At 37.7% G+C, this 19,547-nt stretch overlaps 2 protein-coding genes and 2 pseudogenes across 2 annotated transcripts in view; 1 reads left to right on the top strand and 3 right to left on the bottom strand.

Annotated features, from left to right (window-relative positions):
• The window catches only part of LOC110048170 (isocitrate dehydrogenase [NADP] cytoplasmic-like), an 83,854-nt gene that overhangs the window by 6,716 nt on the left and 57,591 nt on the right, over positions 1-19,547 (bottom strand). The window contains exons 7-8 of the mRNA XM_089295673.1: positions 18,639-18,702; positions 7,115-7,202 (exon numbers count right to left, since the gene is read on the bottom strand). Coding sequence (XP_089151799.1) covers positions 7,115-7,202; positions 18,639-18,702 — 152 coding nt within the window. The remainder of the gene's footprint in view (positions 1-7,114; positions 7,203-18,638; positions 18,703-19,547) is intronic.
• Positions 323-2,926, top strand: LOC149108157 (uncharacterized; annotated as a pseudogene).
• Positions 12,021-12,532, bottom strand: LOC149108156 (uncharacterized). Its single transcript, XM_089295674.1, has one exon. The coding sequence runs from the start codon at positions 12,530-12,532 to the stop codon at positions 12,110-12,112; it is 423 nt and encodes a 140-aa protein (XP_089151800.1). The 3' UTR covers positions 12,021-12,109.
• LOC149108155 (zinc finger protein 862-like) lies at positions 12,570-14,356 on the bottom strand (annotated as a pseudogene).

The following is a 19,547-nucleotide window of genomic DNA, read 5'->3' as shown; positions in this document are numbered from 1 at the left end:
CAGAATATCAAAATATCTGCGTTATGTAGTTTAGCAGATATTTGTTTTCTGCACGTTCTGTATTTGGTTTTCTTATTGTGTTATACAGTTAGGTGTTTCAGTTACACAATACGCATTAATTGCGTATTGTATATATAGCTGTTGTCAGTTAGTGATCTTCCTATCACGTTACTCCACTGTTCTTTTATTTTTATGTTGTGGATTTTATTTTCATGCTGTTGTGTGTTTCCCTTTTTTCAGTGTGGAGATTTTGGTCATTTGAGCTTGACATGCACGAAACCTGCAGACACTTCAAAGAGTAATGCTCACTGTGATTGACTAGATGGCAGTTCGTTGACCACTGATGATGCTGATGCTCAACAAGTTGAGTGCGATTTTTTACATTTATTGTCTTCCTGTAGCAACAAATTTAGTGTTAAAGGCGGTAGCAATGGTGTCAAAGGCCGCTTGAAGCCCTTGCTTAACTTCTGGGTTGAAACATTAGATGCTTCAGATTTTGTGCTTGACATGATTAGATGTGGTTACAGGTTACCATTTGCCCAGTATCCCTCACAGTGCTTTCTAAAGAACAACAGATCCACACTTCAGCATCCAGAATTTGTGGCAGAAGCAATTACCGAGCTTCTTAGTAATTGTTGTATTGTTGAACATGTCGTTCTTCCATTCTGTGTGAATCCTTTAACAGTCACGGAAGGAAAGAAGTTGCGTCTTGTTATTGATCTTAGGCATGTCAATAATTGTTTAGTTAAACCCAAATTCAAATATGATGACTTGCGCTCGCTATCCCGAGTTCTGGATGAAGGACACTGGTTTTTCACACGGGACCTTAAGTCCGGCTATCATCATTTTATATTTGTCTTGATCACCAAGAGTATCTTGGTTTTGCTTGGCCTTTTTCCGGCGTTGTTAGATATTTTACCTTTGCAGTTCTTCCTTTCGGCCTTAGTAGTGCCTGCTTTTGTTTTACTAAATTGATGTGCCCGTTAGTTAGACGCTGGCATTCTATGGGGCACACCAGTTTTATTTATCTAGACGACAGTTTCAGTAGTCAACCAGATAAGTGTTCCGCCGTGGCAGCAAGCTTAATTTAGCGCAAAGAGCTTTCTTCATCTGGTCTTCTTTGTAACAAGGAAAAGTTGCACTGGACCCCAATGCAAATTAGCGAGTAGCTCAGTTTTGTGATCGACTCTATTTCATTGTCATTCCGAATTCCAGAGAAGAAAGTCTCCAAACTTAAGGGCTTGTTGGATTCTGAGATTCAGGTGGGGTACTCTTCATTCCCTGAGTTGGCGAGAATCGCTGGTAATATCATTTGAGTTGCTTTGGCAGTCGGCCCGATTTCTCGTCTTTTGACCAGGCAGATGTCCTTTGCCATTGAAACCAGGTCAGCATGGGACAACACCATTCATTTTTCTCCCAGTCTTCTACTTGAGCTCAAATTTTGGTACTGCAACAGTGATTGCTTCAACAGTTATTCTATAAGGCCACCATTAGCAACCCATACCGTTGTGTTTTCCAGCATGTGTTGTCAGCAGCATGTGGGAACCTGAGGATATCGGCCAAAGTTCTAAGTTCCGCAAACTGAAAGCTATTTCTTTCGTGTTGCTTTCCTACGTTGCTCAATTGAAACATAAGAGAGTCAAAATCTTTACTGATAATCAGGGCACCGCCAGAATTGTTGCTATCGGAAGCTCCAAAATTAATCTCCAGGCTCCGGCTATGGACATTTTTAATCTCTGTTATGTTAACAGCATCGTTCTGGAAGCGCAATGGATCCCAAGGTCGCTTAATGAAAGGGCAGATCTTCTGAGCAGATTTGTTGACAAAGATGACTGGTCCATCAATCCTTCTGTATTTCAAGTGATTGATGCCAAATGGGGCCCTCATAGAATCGATCGGTTTGCATCGCAATACAACGCCCAGGTTCCAAGGTTCAATTCTTAATTTGCCTCCCCGGGCTGCAGCAGCGTTGACGCCTTGGCCCAGGATTGGCGAGACGAGAACAATTGGGTCTGCCCTCCTGTGAGTACCACTGTGCCTTATGTTAGAGCTCTCTCATCGTGCTCTGGTTACGGCACTTTGATTGACCACAGTGGCCTTTGGATAATTTTTGGCCCTTTTTGCATGACAGCTCTTCCCAGTTCAAGTCTTTTGTTAAGGGAGTGTTTAAGCTTCCTTGTATAGAAGACCTCTTGTTGGAAGGTCCCGGCCAGAGGCAAATTTACAAGGTGCATCCCTCGGTCTTCAGTGGTTGCCAGAGATTTAGAATGTTAGCCTTACAGGTAGATTTTAGGTGAGCTTTTGTCATCCTTGGTTACCATGCATGTCTCTTTTCTTTCTTTCTACTTCTCAGCTTCTCATTGCTGATCTTTTAGTTCAGCCTCGTTGTGTTTTGCCTGATTTGGCAGTGTCATTTTGGTCAGTAGTTTGACCTCCATTTGTTTTGCACCTTTTGCCTGATTTGGCATTGTCGTTTTGACCGTATGTGTTTTGGGCTAAATTGTTTTTATGCCGCATTTGCTATTTCATTGTGTTTTTCTGATTTGGCAGTATCTCTTGGGCTGTTTTGATGTTTTTTATGGCATCTCATTTTCTGTTTGTATTACGTACCTCCTTTTTTATGTTATTCTACCTTTTGCTTTTTGCAGAGAATGTGGCACATGCAGCTACAACAGTTAATCTGACCCAAGAGCCTACACGCATCAAGACCATAAAGTTGACAGAAGCAATTGACTGCGAACAGTTCAGCGATGCTGTGAAACTATTCAGAGTGACCGCCCTCAGCCTAAAGTTTATCAGAAATTTAAAGGCAGCAAGAAACCGGAGAAGAGAGCCGCAAAACAGAAAACCATCCTTGATGGTAGATGAGAACAGTAAAGCAAGGGGCCTATGGATTTGCGAAATACAGGAACCTATGAAGTACTAAAAGAATTTTGAGAACCTAAAGCAACAACTCGGTTTGCTCAGTGAAGAAGATAACATTCTGAGGTGTAAAAACAGACTGGGGAACGCTCCACTGGACATGGCAGCATGTTACCCTATTCTGTTACCAAGATGACATCACGTGACAAGACTGATCATGGAAGCCTGTCAAAGAAAGGTGAATCATGGAGAAGTAAAAGAAACACTCGCAGAATTGAGAAGTGAATATTGGGTCTCAAAGGGCAGACAACTTGTGAAGAAAATGCTTCATCAGTGTGTTATCTGCAAGAAACTAGAAGGAATGCCTTACAAGGCCCCCAAGAGCTGATCTACTTAAAACAAGGGTCACTGATATCACTGCCTTCACACACATGGGAGTTGATTTCGTGGGGCCGTTATTTGCAAAGACCACCAGAGGTACAGCCAAAACTTATATCAGCCTATTTACATGTGCTATGTCAAGAGCGATACACCTGCAACTTCTCCCAGACTTATCCTCAGAAGCATTCATTAGAGGCCTTCAATGATTTTCTGGAAGATGAGGGACACCAACCTCCATAACATCCAACAACGCCAAAACGTTCAAGCAAGCCAATAAAGACCTTGCCCAGCTATTCAGAGACAGGAAAGCCCAAGATTTTGCCGCCAACTAAGGCATCACTTGAAACTTCAATCTAGAGAAAGCACCATGGTGGGGAGGATATTATGAGTGTATGATCCAGTTAGTCAAGAGAAGGCTTCGCAAGATCCTTGGAAAGGCGCAGCTGTCATATGAAGAACTTCTTACAGTCTTAATCGAAGTAGAGGGAGTACTCAACTCACAACCCCTTACACTGTATGTTCATCTACCCCGAAGTCACGGAAGAGCCATTAATGCCATCACACTTGGTGATTGGGAGACGCCTGAACACTCTTCCGCCTCCAAACTACAACAAAAGGTGTGACACCCTGGCAGACACAGAACATTTTCGGAAACAATGGACCAAAGAATACCTTATCGGGCTGAGGGAGTTTCACCATTGTGGTACCCAGGGAGACCATGACAGGAAGATCAAGACCAGAGACGTGGTTTAGATACACAGTGAAAAATCTGCCATAATGGAATTGGAGACTAGGAGAGGTCACAGCGCTAATCAAGAGCAGGGATGGTTGCAAACGAGGTGCTGTGTTATGAGTAGTAAGCAAGAAGGGAAAGCATTTAAAGCTATGCAGACCAATACAGAAGCTTGTCCCACTAGAAGTCAGCACACGAAAGCCACCCAAAAACAGAAATGTCGGAGCGGTTCAACAACCCAAACTACGCCCCGAAACTTCAAGACGCCCAAGATGAGCAGCAGCAGCCACCACAAACATGATCAGAAGACTTGTTGACCAACAATGAGCGGTTGGTCAAGGGGGGAGTGTCAAGAAAACCAAGCCTACTGAGCCTACTGAACAATGAAGAGACATTAGAGCAACCATTTTTTAGACATGTATTGTTGAAAGATTGACACTAACATAATGCGTAGCTAGAATTTCATAATCACAGGAGTTAAACGCGAATACTGTCTTTAAGGAATAGAATCGAGCCTTACTGTAACAGAAGGAATCAAGCCAATTAAAATTCTTACACTTTGGAAATGACTGACTTTTTAAGCTTTGTGAGTAACCAATCAGGCCCCAGTTGTTCGAAGGCTGGATAATGCTATCCACCGGATAAATCACTATCCAGCGGATAGCGTGGTTTGTTTTGTTAACACTTATCCTGCACTAAATAGCAATAATATTTATCCAGAGGATAGCAGTATCCAGCCTTCCAACAACTGGGGCCAGATGACTTTCTCTCAAAACAAACAATACAAGTCCATGCACTGAGTGATAGTGGATAGTGGGAAATTTAAAACATCCAGCATCTGAAAAGTTTCCATCAATAGATAACATGGCCAGTAAAACAAGTCATTAACTGAGCAAACTGAGTGATATCCAGCAGAACACAACTGCAATTTCAATCTGTAATAGCTTACTTTGTGAATAATTTGAGTCTATATAAGGTGGTCACTTATCCACTGGTTACCCATTTTCATCTCGTGAATAACTTATCAGTTGCAGCTTGCCGAAGTAGTAAGATTTCAGTTGCAGTAATCTGAAGGTTGTGGGTTTGAATCCTGGTGAGGGAACTTTTTTTCACATGAGCTAGTAAAGGGTGGTTTGCATTTATATAGGCATTGGAAAATAGAAATGTGCAAGCTAAATGCGAAAGATCAGTTCATCACTTTGCAAGCCGTTTTACTCAGAATGGTTGGAATACACTGGTCAGCGGATTTACCACAAAATGTTTATGAGCCACTGAGTGACTGAGCTAGTGATTTTTTTCCTCACGTAACTGCTATAACTCCACCTAGCTATGCTGTCACAAGTTACTTAAGTAAGTTTATTGAATCAAATTATGGTTAGATAGTTCCATACTCAGATCATTCCATAGTAAAATCAGGTTGTTCCACCAAAAAGTGAGGTTGTTAAACAATATAGCCAGTTAATTCCACTGATAATAGGTCAAGAAAACAATCTCACAGAATGAAAATGTAATGAAATCCATCCAATGCTTGGTTTAGTTGAAGGTACGGCTTAATAGAAATGCGTTTCCTTAGCTTCTTACCCGACTGTATTCAAGCAAACTTCATCACGTCCCAGTTTGAAAGTATTCTTGCAAAAACATTTCTTTCCCTCGCAGAAACTGCCCCATATTTAAATCTCCAAGTGTACCTGTCACGGTTATGTTGCACTTGATAAATTGAATTTATCAAAAACTTAAGTTGTTTATAAGAGACATAGCTTCAAGTTCAAGGTCTAGAATGCCCTAGATACATTTACTCTATTGATCCTGAAAACAGTTTATTATTCTTTTTTTTGTTATTTTAGTAAATTATTGAATTAGTAAATAACTAATTATTTATGTGTTTATTCATGTCTATATTTGTCTGGTTGCTTAATACAGTATACGACTGAGAAAATTTCGTCATTGTGATTGGCAGTCATTTTTAATTTACACTGCAGAGCAAGTTTGTAACTTTCTTGGTCATATAAAAATCAAGTAATTGTATCAAAGGTCAAGCAATTAATGATCAACATTACCCATGATAATTGGAATTTTTGCTGCACTTGCATTAAGGCTCACGATGCATGCAATTATGAGAGAATTTTCAGTTTCAGTTCATGCTCTACCTGTGGTTTATTTTTTTTTGTCGGTGACCAGACCCCAACTCCCTCTCTGCCAAATTTTGAGTCACACAACATGTGATGTTTATTCGCCAAAAGCTGTTGAAACATTAATACATGGACAATTTTACGTATATTGCTTTCTTTGTTGTGGGTAAAATATATTTTCTTTTGGTTTTATCAAAGAGTTGGATTCAAAGGGAATAATAAATACGCTAAAAAAGATATCACGTCAGCCATGGAATGCGCTGACGTGTTGCGGCACATGTTGATGTGTTTACTTTGCAAGTTTATTTCGCCAGAAGCGAAGGTCATTAATTTATTTGCAATTTTGCGAGTATTTCTTGTGGCTTTAGGCATTGAAGTAAATTCTTTGGCTGTTTCATCGCAGCGAGTTAATAGATCGGAAGGAAAATTAAATATTTGCAAGCCGAGCAAAGAACTTGTCAGAACATGCAAGGATTACATCATTGGTCGGGAAATAACCACCATACTAAAGATAGCCGCGACTAACGTAATTCTTGAATTAGTGACTCGTGTGACTACTTTGGTAGCCCTTTACTCATTGAAAAACCAGTTAAATTTAATCTGACTTTTAATAGTGTTATTATTGTTGCGTTCATATCGTTCATGCCCTTACATATTCCGAAGAAAGTTCCAGATTAAGAACATTACGTCATTGGAGATTTCATAATGGCTACGAGTACGACTGATGGTGCAATAATACAGTTTGTGTTCATCAAGTGATGTGGTGTCTACAGTTATCAATGAATCATCAAGGACTGCTTTGGAATGTGCACTCCGTTGCGACTGTAGTGCTAAGAAAACAGTTAAATTTTAAAAGCGCGGTTATAAGACCTAACAGATCTTCTTGTTTTAATATCAGTTGTAGTGCAAATCCACAATTGTACTCATCATTCATGCAATTACCAACATAGAGGAACCTGATTTGTAAAGTGAAGGAAACTTGATTATTTTATGAAATTAAAGATATTACCTTGAGCTAGAGTGTCAGACTGTACATCTCCATCATAATTCTTTGCAGCCCAAACAAATCCACCAGGCGACTTGAGGGCATATGCCACCTAATGAAATTAATTCAAATGGTCAAGCATGTAACCTAGTTGACATAAAAAAATATCATCTACTTAACAATTTTAGAACTTCATGTCTCTCAATGTTTATATGATTTGTTTCCTGACAAACTGTAAATTGTTTGTAAGCAGATTTTATTTTTTTGATGAAAACAAATTATATTATTTTACATGTTCATCACACATCAGGTAATTAAAAGTCTAATCTAAACATTTTAAAATACTAGTACAAAAACAACAACGGAAACAAAGGTCTTGTTTCAATTGCACAGATGTTAAGTCGCCCTATGTTTCATCATGCGATGGGAATGGGTGCTGACTCAAAAACAGTGCTCCTATAATTTCATAACCCCAATACTAATCCTCACACCTCATTGTAAATTATTTTTGCAACAAGTTAATCGTGCAAAAATGAAGGGTTTGTGAGAGTCCAAGTCATAACTTTGCCAAAACTGAAAATTACAAAGAACATTTCAAATGCTGATTTGTATTGACAAACAGTTACTTGGAAAATTGGGGCTACAGATTTTAATTTTACACACTCATATTTTGCAAAGATACATCCTTTGAGATCCAACATCATATTGCTGAATTGTGTAATCTCACGTACATGTTTATTCTATAGCACACTACTATTACAACATGTGGAGGCACATCAGCCTCCTGGTGTACAGCCACAATTGAACGGATGAACACACCACTCCTCTTTCACACTGAATTTTCTAACTTGTGTTGATTTTACATGTGATGATTTTACATCAAGCAAAATTCTACTCCAACTAGATGTACGTCCACTCAATTTGTATTACATCAACATTCTAAAGTCTTCCGGGACGTCTGCATGTGTGCCTGTATCATGAGATGTATGACGCATCGGCTTGTCCATCCTCCTCCATTTGTGGTAACCCTTTAAATTTCTTGAGGATCCTTGTTTATTTGGACTTACAAGGGTTTCTCGTCTCTTTGAACCTCAGTGGCATCTAATAGAAGAAATCTATCACTGAGAATTTGCCCTTTGTGCTCTTTTAATAAGTGAAGTTTCTGTAGTGGTCTGTTGATCATTCCTTCCTTGGTTTTCAGCATGACTGCATGAATTCTTTTGTCTTTTACAGGAAAGGTTTTTGTAACTTTTCCAATCCTCCGTTTCCCTCTGGAAATTTTGTCTTCCAATATCAGGGTTTAATTTGAAGTCTGTGAGTTATGTCAAAAAGACAGCAGCAAATTGATCGTTTTTTTTTTTTCGGACGGCTAGGATGTACGTCATCAAGAAGGTAAGCATTATTGTAAATACTAAAGCGTAGTCTTGGTTCAAATAGCTCAAAACAGAGATGATTTCAAAGATATTACAATAATACACAGAAGAGCTTTGTTATCAGTTTTGTTTTTATTCCATCTCTGAGAAATAATTTTATTACACGCAATGCATTGTATCAAATGTCACATCGAATTGTAAAACACACCACATCAATGCCACTATTCAGGCTGTGTTAATTTACGCTTCTGGTGGCATTGTGAAAGATTGTGAAGCCCCATTTAGCCTGAATTACGTTTTTGTGAAAAACTACTAAAATCTGAGGTCTTATGTTGTTGTTTGTTATCTGCCAAGTGTTGTGGAATTATTTTTTAGTCGTAATTTGAACTGAGTAAGATATTAGGAAAATTGAATACACAGCCCAAATTCTCGTTTTGTTTATCGACCTTATCTGAATGCATTTCCTTTCAAAACTTTAAAACTGGTAAAATGTAAACAAATTGTTTTCTAGTCCGTATGATCAAAAATCAGCTTTATAGCTCTTCATAGTGTTTTTTTTTTACGTCTGTGGTTCAAATATAGTGTCCGTATCACAGACATGTTTTGTGAAAAGCGTGAATGTACAAATTAGTCATGCCTTGTAGTCACGACCACTTCAAATTCCAATTTCATCTATTATTCAAAACTTTCAGAAAAAGTCGAAGAATTCATTTCAGCCAATTTCAAGTCTCTGAATGTTATTGTTGAGTTCTTACACTGACAAGCTGTCTACACAGGAGATCGTTTCATCGCTTTTCCCGTGGTTTTCCTTATCAGGCATTGTGGGAAACTTGATGCACAGGAAACTTGATACCCGGGAAAATATGGAATAAATGTGTGATCAAGTGAGTGGAGGCAAACTAGGGGTACAAACGTTTGTAAATTTGTCAATTTTAAACAGGTAAAATAATACCTGACAGTTACTTGTGATAATACATTGTTTGTGGCTAGTGTTACGCAGCTCGTTTCGTCCTGGCAAAGGGACTCATCAGAGACCTTTCTGCTCGGCAAACTCGTTGGGCATTGTGCCTTAAGTCCCGTTCGCCAACAAAATGACAACGAAACGAGCTGTGTAAGACTAGCCACGAACAATGTATTATCAAAAATAATATCTGACTTAATGTAAAGGTCTCCTTTCTGGTGCTAGTATCAATTTTACACTCAGTTGACTTTACTTTTGAGCCATTTAAATTTGCAACCAACATTTTGGCAAAGGGAGTACAATGAAATACCAAAATGTCTCAAATGTCTCTTATTTTTAATTTCTAACGACAAAAATAATTTTTGTCCAACCAGACTGGCCTTTTTTCTGGTCAAAAGTTGTTCTTGGCCCGACAAATGACCTGCTTATAGACAAAAATTATCTGCAGGAGTCTAGAGGCCAGTGTTAGCAGGAGAACTATACTTTATTCACTACGCGATCTAACATGGCGGACTACAACAATGTGCTCTCGACAATCATACGGGAAACCGCTGACCAACACAGGCTTGCTTCCTCTCCAAGAGAAACAAGAACCCAACAAAAAAACAAACACACACACAGATCACTGAGTGTATCTTGTTTATATAGTTAATAAATAAGTAAATAAATAAATACACAAACAAGACATAAAACAAATAAAAATAGATAATTAAATAATCAAATAATTTTTATAGCTCCAATTTTAGACCTTTTCTTCTGATATTTGGTGAAAAGTTTCCTTGTACAGTATAAGTGGCATTACAGCTATCATTTCTATTTTCAGATTAAATCATTTATAGAAATTCGCAGTTATGTGACATGCCCATACATTATCTGTAATTTGACAAATATTTTTTTCCTGGCTTGAGTGTTAATGCTATAGATCTGATATTTTACCAAGGTTATCTCTACATTATAGGCTTTAAATTATTCATTTTGTTTTAGGATTTAAATTTTTATAGCTGAGAAATTTGTAATTATGTGAATGTGCCCATACATTCTCTGTAATTGCGTTCCAAATCAAGCTCTGTAATTAAGGTGGCTCGATAGCATTTTTGAGTAATGATACTATTCAACTTTTGAGCGACTAGAGCAGCACCATAATCAATCTGACTGAACATCAAACGTTATTGGTGTACTACAACAACAATAAATAAATTTCTTGTTTGTGTTTATGCTAAACATAAACACGAAAAAAAAAGAAAAAGAAACATGTTTATGTTTATGCTGAACATAAACAAGACATCCAGCATAGTGATTTTCTGCTTGCGCTCACCGTTTACCCCTGATGTGGCCATGTTAATGGGAGATGAGTGAAAGTGTGACATATATTTTATTGTTATTGTAGTGCTAGTTGGCAAAGGTTAGCTTGCTTTGGGAAAATCACCAGAAAGAAAGCAAGTGTTTTATGAATTCATGATATACAGAAATGTACCTTAGCACAGTGATTCCAGGCAAGACAAAATTATAACAAAGACAACAAACAGCATTGACTGAAAATCAGCGCAATATTTTCCTGAGTTGACACTGAAAATTAGCAGTCTTAAAATGTTCCAATTAATTTAGAACTCCAGGATTACGTTGAATATGGATTAATCTCATTGAGGGCCATGTCTAGAAAAAATTCATTGAGTGTCTTTTAATTCTCACCAAATTTAATAATTTTAGGGGCAATTTTTGATAAAAAGCAAAATAACACCCCACACCAGTTGATAATCCAGCCAATGTTTCTGAAAGTCAAATGGAGCAATTTCTCTGAGATTTTCACTCCAAGTAATTACATGTTGTAAGATTTATTTAAGACCAGAATACCATTTAGTCAAGTCTAGTATTTTGACACCTTGAAACTTCACCTGCAATTTTCTCGAAAATTCTCCTATAGGTTTTTTAAAAATTTTCCCATCATCAGGGCTTTCAATAAAATTTGAAGTAGGTGTCTGCCCATATAATAGTAGGCGGCTGTGACTATTTAGGAGGCCAAAGGCCACCGTTTCTAGGGGGGTCTGTGGGCATGCCCCCCAGAAAAATTTTAAATTTAGAAGCTCAGAAATGTGATTTCCAGCGTTCTTGAGAAAGTAAAGTTAATGAATAATTATTTACCATTAAAAGAAATATATATTTTTTAACTTTTACAGACAAAAGTGAAAAGGTCAAAGGCAATGAAAAAGTTTTACTTCAAAAAAACGAAGTTGCACTTGAGAACAATTTACACCAATTTACACCATACATCATGATAAGCCAGTGTGGTCGTAAAGCTATGAGAAGATGCTGTCATTCAACTGATAGTATAGCTAATTTCTTCATCAAAATCTTCAAAAACTTCTTCCTCCTTAAAGAATTTTGATGATTACACCGGTCACTAGTTTAGTAGTAATTTATACTTTGACAATTTCTGTACTGTTTCTACTGACAGTTCTAATTCTAGCTTGGTTGACCGTTTTGAAAATAAAATGACACCTGCAACTGTTCAGTCTGAATCTGACTCAAAGTCTGAGTCATAGTCAGAGTGAGAGTCATCCATATCCCAGATATCAGGAAGTTTAAGAGCACTGATTACTGAATTAACTTCTTTCTCCAAATCTTCAACTACAATCCTATCTCCCATGGCATTCACTTGTTCTGGAACATCTAGTGCCAGCGGTGGCACTAGATGGTGGTAGCAGCATTAGAAACTGTTGGGCAGTTACTGGAAGTGGCACTTGCAGAGATTGATTTAGCAATTTTTCTATGAGCTTTCACTTCACGCCACTTTTTCACTGCTTTCTTGACCAGGCTTTCACACTCCTGTACTTCTGGCCCATTGATTGTAATGTGCATCAGTGATTCGAACAAATCACCTTTCAGAGAGCTTCTCAGCCTTGTTTTCAGTCGTTTGACTGCTGATGCCCCTCGCTCCAGCCAGGCGTTGCTTACTAGCAGAGACATGCACACTTCAGCAAGACGAAGAAGCTCTGGCACAAAATGACTGTAAGTCGATTGATTGGAAAGCATGTGATGTAAAAGCCAATCTGTAGGTGTTTGGGATGTCAGTTCCTTGTTCTTTGGTGGCTTAACAACATCTGCTGGCATTTCACTCGAGTTTTAAGATGCTGTACTTGAACTTCCATCACTCACAAATCAATTCCTCTGTCTTCTGGACCTTTGATTCTCCAGTCTCCAGCTGATACAGATATTCTGCAAGGATCTTGATCTCTTTGTCTCTATACTCACTAAAGCTCTGATCAGACTTGGGTGGCACTGCAACTGGATCAAATATTTTGAAAGCACTCAAGATGGGAAGGCTATCCTTGAAACGGGAAGCAATATTGTCTTGCAGAGCATGGACATACTTTGAAGTCAGGTTTCTGAGAAGTGTCTCATCGTGTGCTGTTAGAGGAGTCAATCCACTGTAGTGCAGTCTGCTGTCTTCAGCAAGATCTCTTCTCAAACATTCCAGGGGTGATTGTTTTTCGGCCACGCTTTTCAGTTCCTCTAAAATAAATTCTACAGCAGGTGCTATGACAGCAAAGGATATGTTTCCTTTCTGAAAGGCTCGGCTGAGATGGCTCAGAATTGGCAGGACTTCATGAAGTAAATACACTGCTCCAAGGAATTTCTTCGACTTGATTTGAGTGATCAAGTTTATTGCAACAGGATCACTATCATTGCTGTAGATTTGCAAAGTTTGGATCAAAGGCACAAAGTTAAGAAAAATACCATCAACAGTGCTTTCTGTAGACAGCCATCTTGTTTGGGTAGCCTTCTTAACGCGATTTACAACCCTTTTCTTTACAGAATGTGAAATCTGTAACTCTGCTGAAGCAATAACTGCTTTGGTGTATGCTGCTGTGCGCTTTCCCGAGTTGTGGAAGAAAGACCATAGTTGAATCAAAACCTTTCAACAGTCTTGACATATGAAATGTGGTCATTTGCATCCCCACATGCAAGGGCCAATCTATGGCAGATGCAATGAACATTCAATAACATCTTAGCTTCTCTCTTAAGCTTAGCAGCAACACCATTTTGCTTTCCCACCATTACAGATGGGCCATCAGTTGACAAACCTGATAATTTATTGATATCTAGGTCACAATCTGACAGCTGTTTCACAACAACTGACTTGATGGTTTGAGCATTGGCAGAAGTTGAGCTCTCTAAAATGTCATTCACAGCAAGGAAATCTGTTTTCACTTCATAGGTATCTTGGTCAACATATCTGATGAATGACACAAGCTGCTCTCTCTGGGCAATATCCATTACTTCATCGATCAAGAGACCCATGAAGCTGGCTTGCTGTGCCTTCTTCACAACCTCAGATTTTACCATCTCCCCCATCAAAATAAACATTTCTCACACTGATCCTCCTGAGCGATGCTCAAAGAATTTCATATTTGATAATCCCATTTTCTCCACAACGTCCAAAAGACTGGAAAACTTTGTGTTCGTAATTTCTTCTTTCGCTATCCAGTAAAGAGCCAAGAATGCATTGAAATATACATCTTCCTTTGATTTTTCTCTTTCTTCAAACTCTTTCTGGAAGACAGAAACACGACTTAAAAGTTCTGCACTCACGGCAGCTTTATGTTGTTGTGAAGTTGAGTGTTCTTCAAGGGACTTGCGTTTAAAGCGGACAGCAGGTTCAGTGTTAAACTTTTTGCTCTTGTTTTGAAGATTCGTTGCATCATGTTTTCTACACAAAAGACAAAACATTCCCCTACCTTCTACATAAACTAGCCAGTTCACACCAGTCTTTTTGCAGAAAGAGTTTTTTGTCAAGGATCCATTGATGCTGGAAGTGATCTTTTTGGCTTGTTGCTTGTAATCGATTCATTTCAGTTTTGAGTAACAGAATTGCATCTGCTCACTTGACATGTGTAAAAACTGTGACAGTGTACAGGTTTGTCAACTGAATTTCCAAATGATGAGTGAATAAAGTATTTCATTTCTTAGGCTAATGGCCGTTTGTCTGGCTCAGGAGTTTTGGAAGATTGCAGAGATGACGAGGCATGATCTGTGACTTCAGGTATACTTTCAGTTGGGTTGACTGGCGAAGTTTCATCTGAACCATTGGAATGTGTGGCTTTGTTTTCTGCAATTAATATTCTTAACTAAGCGAAAAACAACATAATGGGTTTATGAGAAAACAATTGCAAAGTCAAAATTTATTCAGGATACCTGTTCCGGTTTGTGGTTTCTTTGTAAAGAATGAAAACAATTCAGTCTGTCCGAGGCTGCGCTTGGCCACCATCTTTGTTCAACCAACCACGTGGTAATAGTTTGGGAGCGAGGCTAAATTTCATTAAGATACCGCTGAAAATGGCTGAGCGTTTCTAAATCAGTTGCAATCTGTCGCGGTACAGAAATCGTGTTGGTATATGCTTTATTCTAAAATTCTCAAGGCAGGTGTGTGCTATATTTCATCAGATTTATTTGAACTGAAAAATGGGTAGGCTGTAAACATTTTAAGAGTTATATTTTTGGACTATTTGTTGACAAACATGGCCAAGTAGCCGGTGACTTGATGACTCGCAGCCGCTGGAGCTCCAATGGTAGCCGGCTTCTAATGAAAGCCCTGCATCATTTAGACAACTACGTCAAGTCGGAGATCCTGAAATCGTATTTCCAAAATAATATCCTTGATGGCCAGTTATTCGGTCTTATGTGAAATGGGGTATGGCGTCATTTTGTTGCTATGGTAACTCAGATCCTGGTGAAATGTGCCCCATTTAAAACCTTCATCTTTGTCTTGTACACTGGTAACATTATTTTGATTTTCTGTTAGATTGATAATGTTGGCACTCTAGACAGTCAAAGTTGAACAGTATCATTACTCAAAAATCCGATCGAGCCACCTTAACAAATAGTATTTTCTAGCTTGAGTATTTGAGCTATAGATCTGAAATAATGCAGATGTCATCTCTGTATCATTGTTCCTAAAACTGATAATTTTGTTTTTGGATTGAATTTTTTATAGCCGAGATATTTGCAATTAACGGTATGTGAACGTGCCCATACATTCTCTGTAATAGCATTCCTGTACATGCTCTGTAATTTAACAAATGCTTTTTCTAGATGGAATATTAAAGCTATAGATCTGAATTTTAAGAATATCATCCCTGCATCACTGAGTTTAAAACTGTTCATTTTGTTTCTGAAGTAAATTACTTATAGTTGAGTAATTGACAATTTTGTAAAGCGTCTATATGCATAATTGTTACACAGCTAATAATTGAATCAAGTCTTCATGCTACGCCTCGATAGCTCAATTGGTAGGACGCAGGAGCCCAGTATTGGTCTACCGTCTTGGTATCACTGGTTCAAATCTGGCCAGTACAAAGATCTTTTCATTTTTCCTTTTTTGCTGAGGATGAAAAGAGGTTGTTTACATATATTGTTTTTTAAAACTTTGCAGTAGTTTTCTTGCAATTCCCTCAGTGCGAAGACCTCATGTATAAAATAATTATTTGGAAATTTTATCTGACAAAAGTACATCTGAGAAGTAAAGTGGATTACTACTCATTAGACCATCAGATGGTGCACTACAGCTACTTATTAAAAAGTGATCTCATTCAAGGAAATCTCTCTCACTGAAATTTGTGTTTGTCTAGCACGGTATCCTAATTGCTGACAAGTTACTTTGCCTAACAAGAAATCTTAATTACAACCAAAATATAATGTCCTGACAAAAAACTTATTCTATTCTGCCAGTTAGAAGTAGGGTCACTCCAACCTACTAGCCAGTCCCTATACACGGACTGATAATTGTCTCGTTTGTAATCGTTCTACCATAAACATTTTTACTTCAAGGCGATTTCTGAATAGATTACTTCTGCTAGCTAAGGAAGGATAGCTGTGATATGGCCAAAGTTTGCCAAGTTTGTTACCACTTATAACCCGGCCACACCGAATCTTAAAGTGATTCTCATGAAACACTGGCATAACATTCAACGGCAGCCTAGACTCACACATAATTATCTTTAACCAGCCACCAATAATATTGTATCTTACAGGAAGGAAAAATCACTCAAGGACGTTTTAGTCCACCCAAAACTTCCTTCAGTCACCCTGCAATCATAAAAACCTGTATACAAAGAAGCACTTTCAGAAAGTTTGTTTTCAAAACAGAAGGAAATTTTCATACATGTATGACCACTTTTTGCTAGCAACACATTCAGCCTGTGTTCACACATTTCTTACTGCAAGTCAACCGAGCCAACAAAACTAGCCCCTTATAATCTACTAACCGCTCCTTCGCCTTTACTTCGAACCTTTCAGTTGATCATTCGTAGCGAACGTAGAAGCTAAGGACTTGCAGACTTTATTTCAACACTTGAAACAAAGCAATGGTGTTCAGTATTGGGGTTAACAGCATTAATACTTTAAAACTGACTTTCACAACATTTTCTTCCCTTATGGACTGCCTTAATGACCAGTTAGTAGAATAAGATCTACTAAAGTAAGGATTAAGAAACAGAACAAAGTCTTTATTTATTTCTTTTATTTCTTTTATTTATTCCGTTTCCTCCCCTCCTAGACTGAAACAACAAATCGATAAAAACAAAAAAACACACACACATAGAAATCACTGAGCGTATCTTGTTTGTGCAGTTGCCTGGGTTAGTTAGATAGTTAGTTAGTTAGTTGGTTAGACAGACAGACAGACAGACAGATAGATAGGTAGATAGATAGATAGATTGATAGATAGATAGATAGATAGATAGATAGATAGATAGGTAAATTACAATAATAATCATTTAGAGAGGAAGCTAGCACACAACAAAACACCGCTGAAAACTACTTACAATTTAAACTTCTACGTACAAAACTAATGCTAATACAATACTCAATAGTACACTGCTTATAATTTCTTTCTTTTTTTACCAAGAAATAATTTCTAAAAAGTAAGGCACCCGCACAGTACTAATTTCAGAATTTTATTTATATTGCTGAAGTTTTAAGGCTGCACTACACACACAAAAAATATATATAGAAAAAGTACAAAGAACGCCAAAAAAATAAAGAAATATGACACTTTAGCTTTCATTATTTGAACATGAAAATAGGGTTGGCAATCATGTACAAAGAAGGAAGAAAAGAAAAAAGATTTTACACAATACAGAGGCAGAGAGTGGTCCACTTAGCTTCGTATTTTCTGCAGTTTGAGTTTTTAATGGCTATTTGTCTTTCACATTTGATTTTATTTTCCAGTCAGGCAAGAAAGACCTTTAGGCTTGGAGACTGACTGATTTCTTGCGAGAAATATATGATATTTAGCAATAAGAAGATAATGATTTAACGTGTAGAAGCTCTCAGATTCAGGTTTGTAGTCATAAAGGATTTCAGAGTAATTGGGGTTAATATTGTCTGAATGTTTGGTATTCCACCACATTATAACATCTTTCCAAAACGGTTCAACTGCAGGGCACTCCAGAAACATAAAAACAAGTGTTTCATTTTGGAAGAGGCGGTGCTCGCATTGTGGTGTTTCTTTATGTTCATTTTATATAGAGAGAGATTGGTTGGTATGATGTTATGTGCAATTTTAGACTGAAAGCTTCTCAACTTGTTTTCGACGGTGACTTTCAAAGGAAGTTCGTTGGCGTCCTTGACATTTGACACTTGTTTACGTAGATTGATGTCAACAATGGGAGGAGAAAAGTATTGAACAAGCTTTTTTAGTGGAGAGGATGGTGTCGCTATCAGCAAGAAACTTGAAGGTTGACCACCCATCGGGCTATTACCTAGGATTTTCCTCTGCCGAAGTTTCAGAATTGCCGCAAGAATACCAGTGTAATCGAGAAAAGTGTTACGAACACCAAATTTGCATATAAAGTTTTCAAAAGAAAGGAACTGACCCTGGGGGTCAAGTAGGTGACATATTTTCAAATTGCCTTTATTAACCCACGTTTTAAAATAAATAGACTTCCCATTTATCCTAATAATGCAGTTGCTCCATAAAATCTCATGTTGGATTTCTTTTACGGCAATAGGATCTTTGGAATTAAGTTCTTGCCAAACCACTAAAACATTTTTGTAAAAAGCAGGTAAATTTTTGAGATCCAGCAATTCTAGTTTGTAATTACATTGACAAAAAAGCTAAACTAACATACTCAAAACACAATCACTGGATGGTAATAGCTGGTAAGTGGGGAAAAGTGCTTAATGTTGTGGAAGAGAGAATTCTTGTTTGACTTACCATGTCATCAATTAGTCTGTGTTCATACCAGATCCCATGCTCCTTGAATTGCTCTTCATAACTCCTAAACATTTTCAGTTTAACAGATAACTCAATTAATATTCAAAAGTACAAGACACTCATGTACATCTTAACTATCATTGCTCAAAATTCATAATTTTTCTTTTTCAAGTTTCTACTGGACAATCGTCACTTGATATCCCAGTTTAGAGTGATTATTGTCTAGTGGAGAAATATTTGGCATTTAAAGGGTTATGTTCCATTATTAAAACTTGAAGGGGGCACAAATTAATGGTGGTTTATGGGGTTTTAAATAGCTCTTCAATGGACAATGAGCAGATTGACCTAGGCTTTGACTGGTCAGTCTTTCATCTTACCAGTCATGCATATTGGCAGGTCCATTTCACCGCTTTTTTTCATAAAACAAGTTTGTATCAGGCTATGATGAGAGCCAAAAATAACCAACAATGTTGAAATAAATATAAATTATGCCCCCATAAATAACACTATGGTGACATTTACAACAATTCTTCTGCGACACCTTACACATGCTCAGAAGTGAAAAACAAACTTGCGGTCACACGATCTTAAAATATCGGGGAAAAAGCCAAGTGAATACAAGAGTGAAGGGAATTTCTAACATATAAAAAAGCTCCTGATGACCTGTGTGATCTTGGCTTGATACAAGCCACATAATGAGAAAAATTCAGAGATTTCTCTTAACAGGTTAATAGATTATGTAAACATATCCAGAGAGTTGTAACCAAACAATTACCGTAAAGCAAGCAAATTCTTGTGATGAAAATCTTCAAAGTCTCATTTTACTACAGCACTTATACTGGGAAAGAAACACCTTTTCGTTCAGAAATAAATAAAATGACCTCAAGCAAACTAACATGCTCTTTCTAC

Source organism: Orbicella faveolata, unplaced genomic scaffold, assembly GCF_042242905.1.
Source record: "Orbicella faveolata isolate gen_17 unplaced genomic scaffold, um_ofav_v1 contig_26, whole genome shotgun sequence".
Taxonomy (NCBI): domain Eukaryota; kingdom Metazoa; phylum Cnidaria; class Anthozoa; order Scleractinia; family Merulinidae; genus Orbicella; species Orbicella faveolata.
Note: the sequence above shows the minus strand (reverse complement) of the source record. Positions and strands in the feature narration are given on the sequence as shown.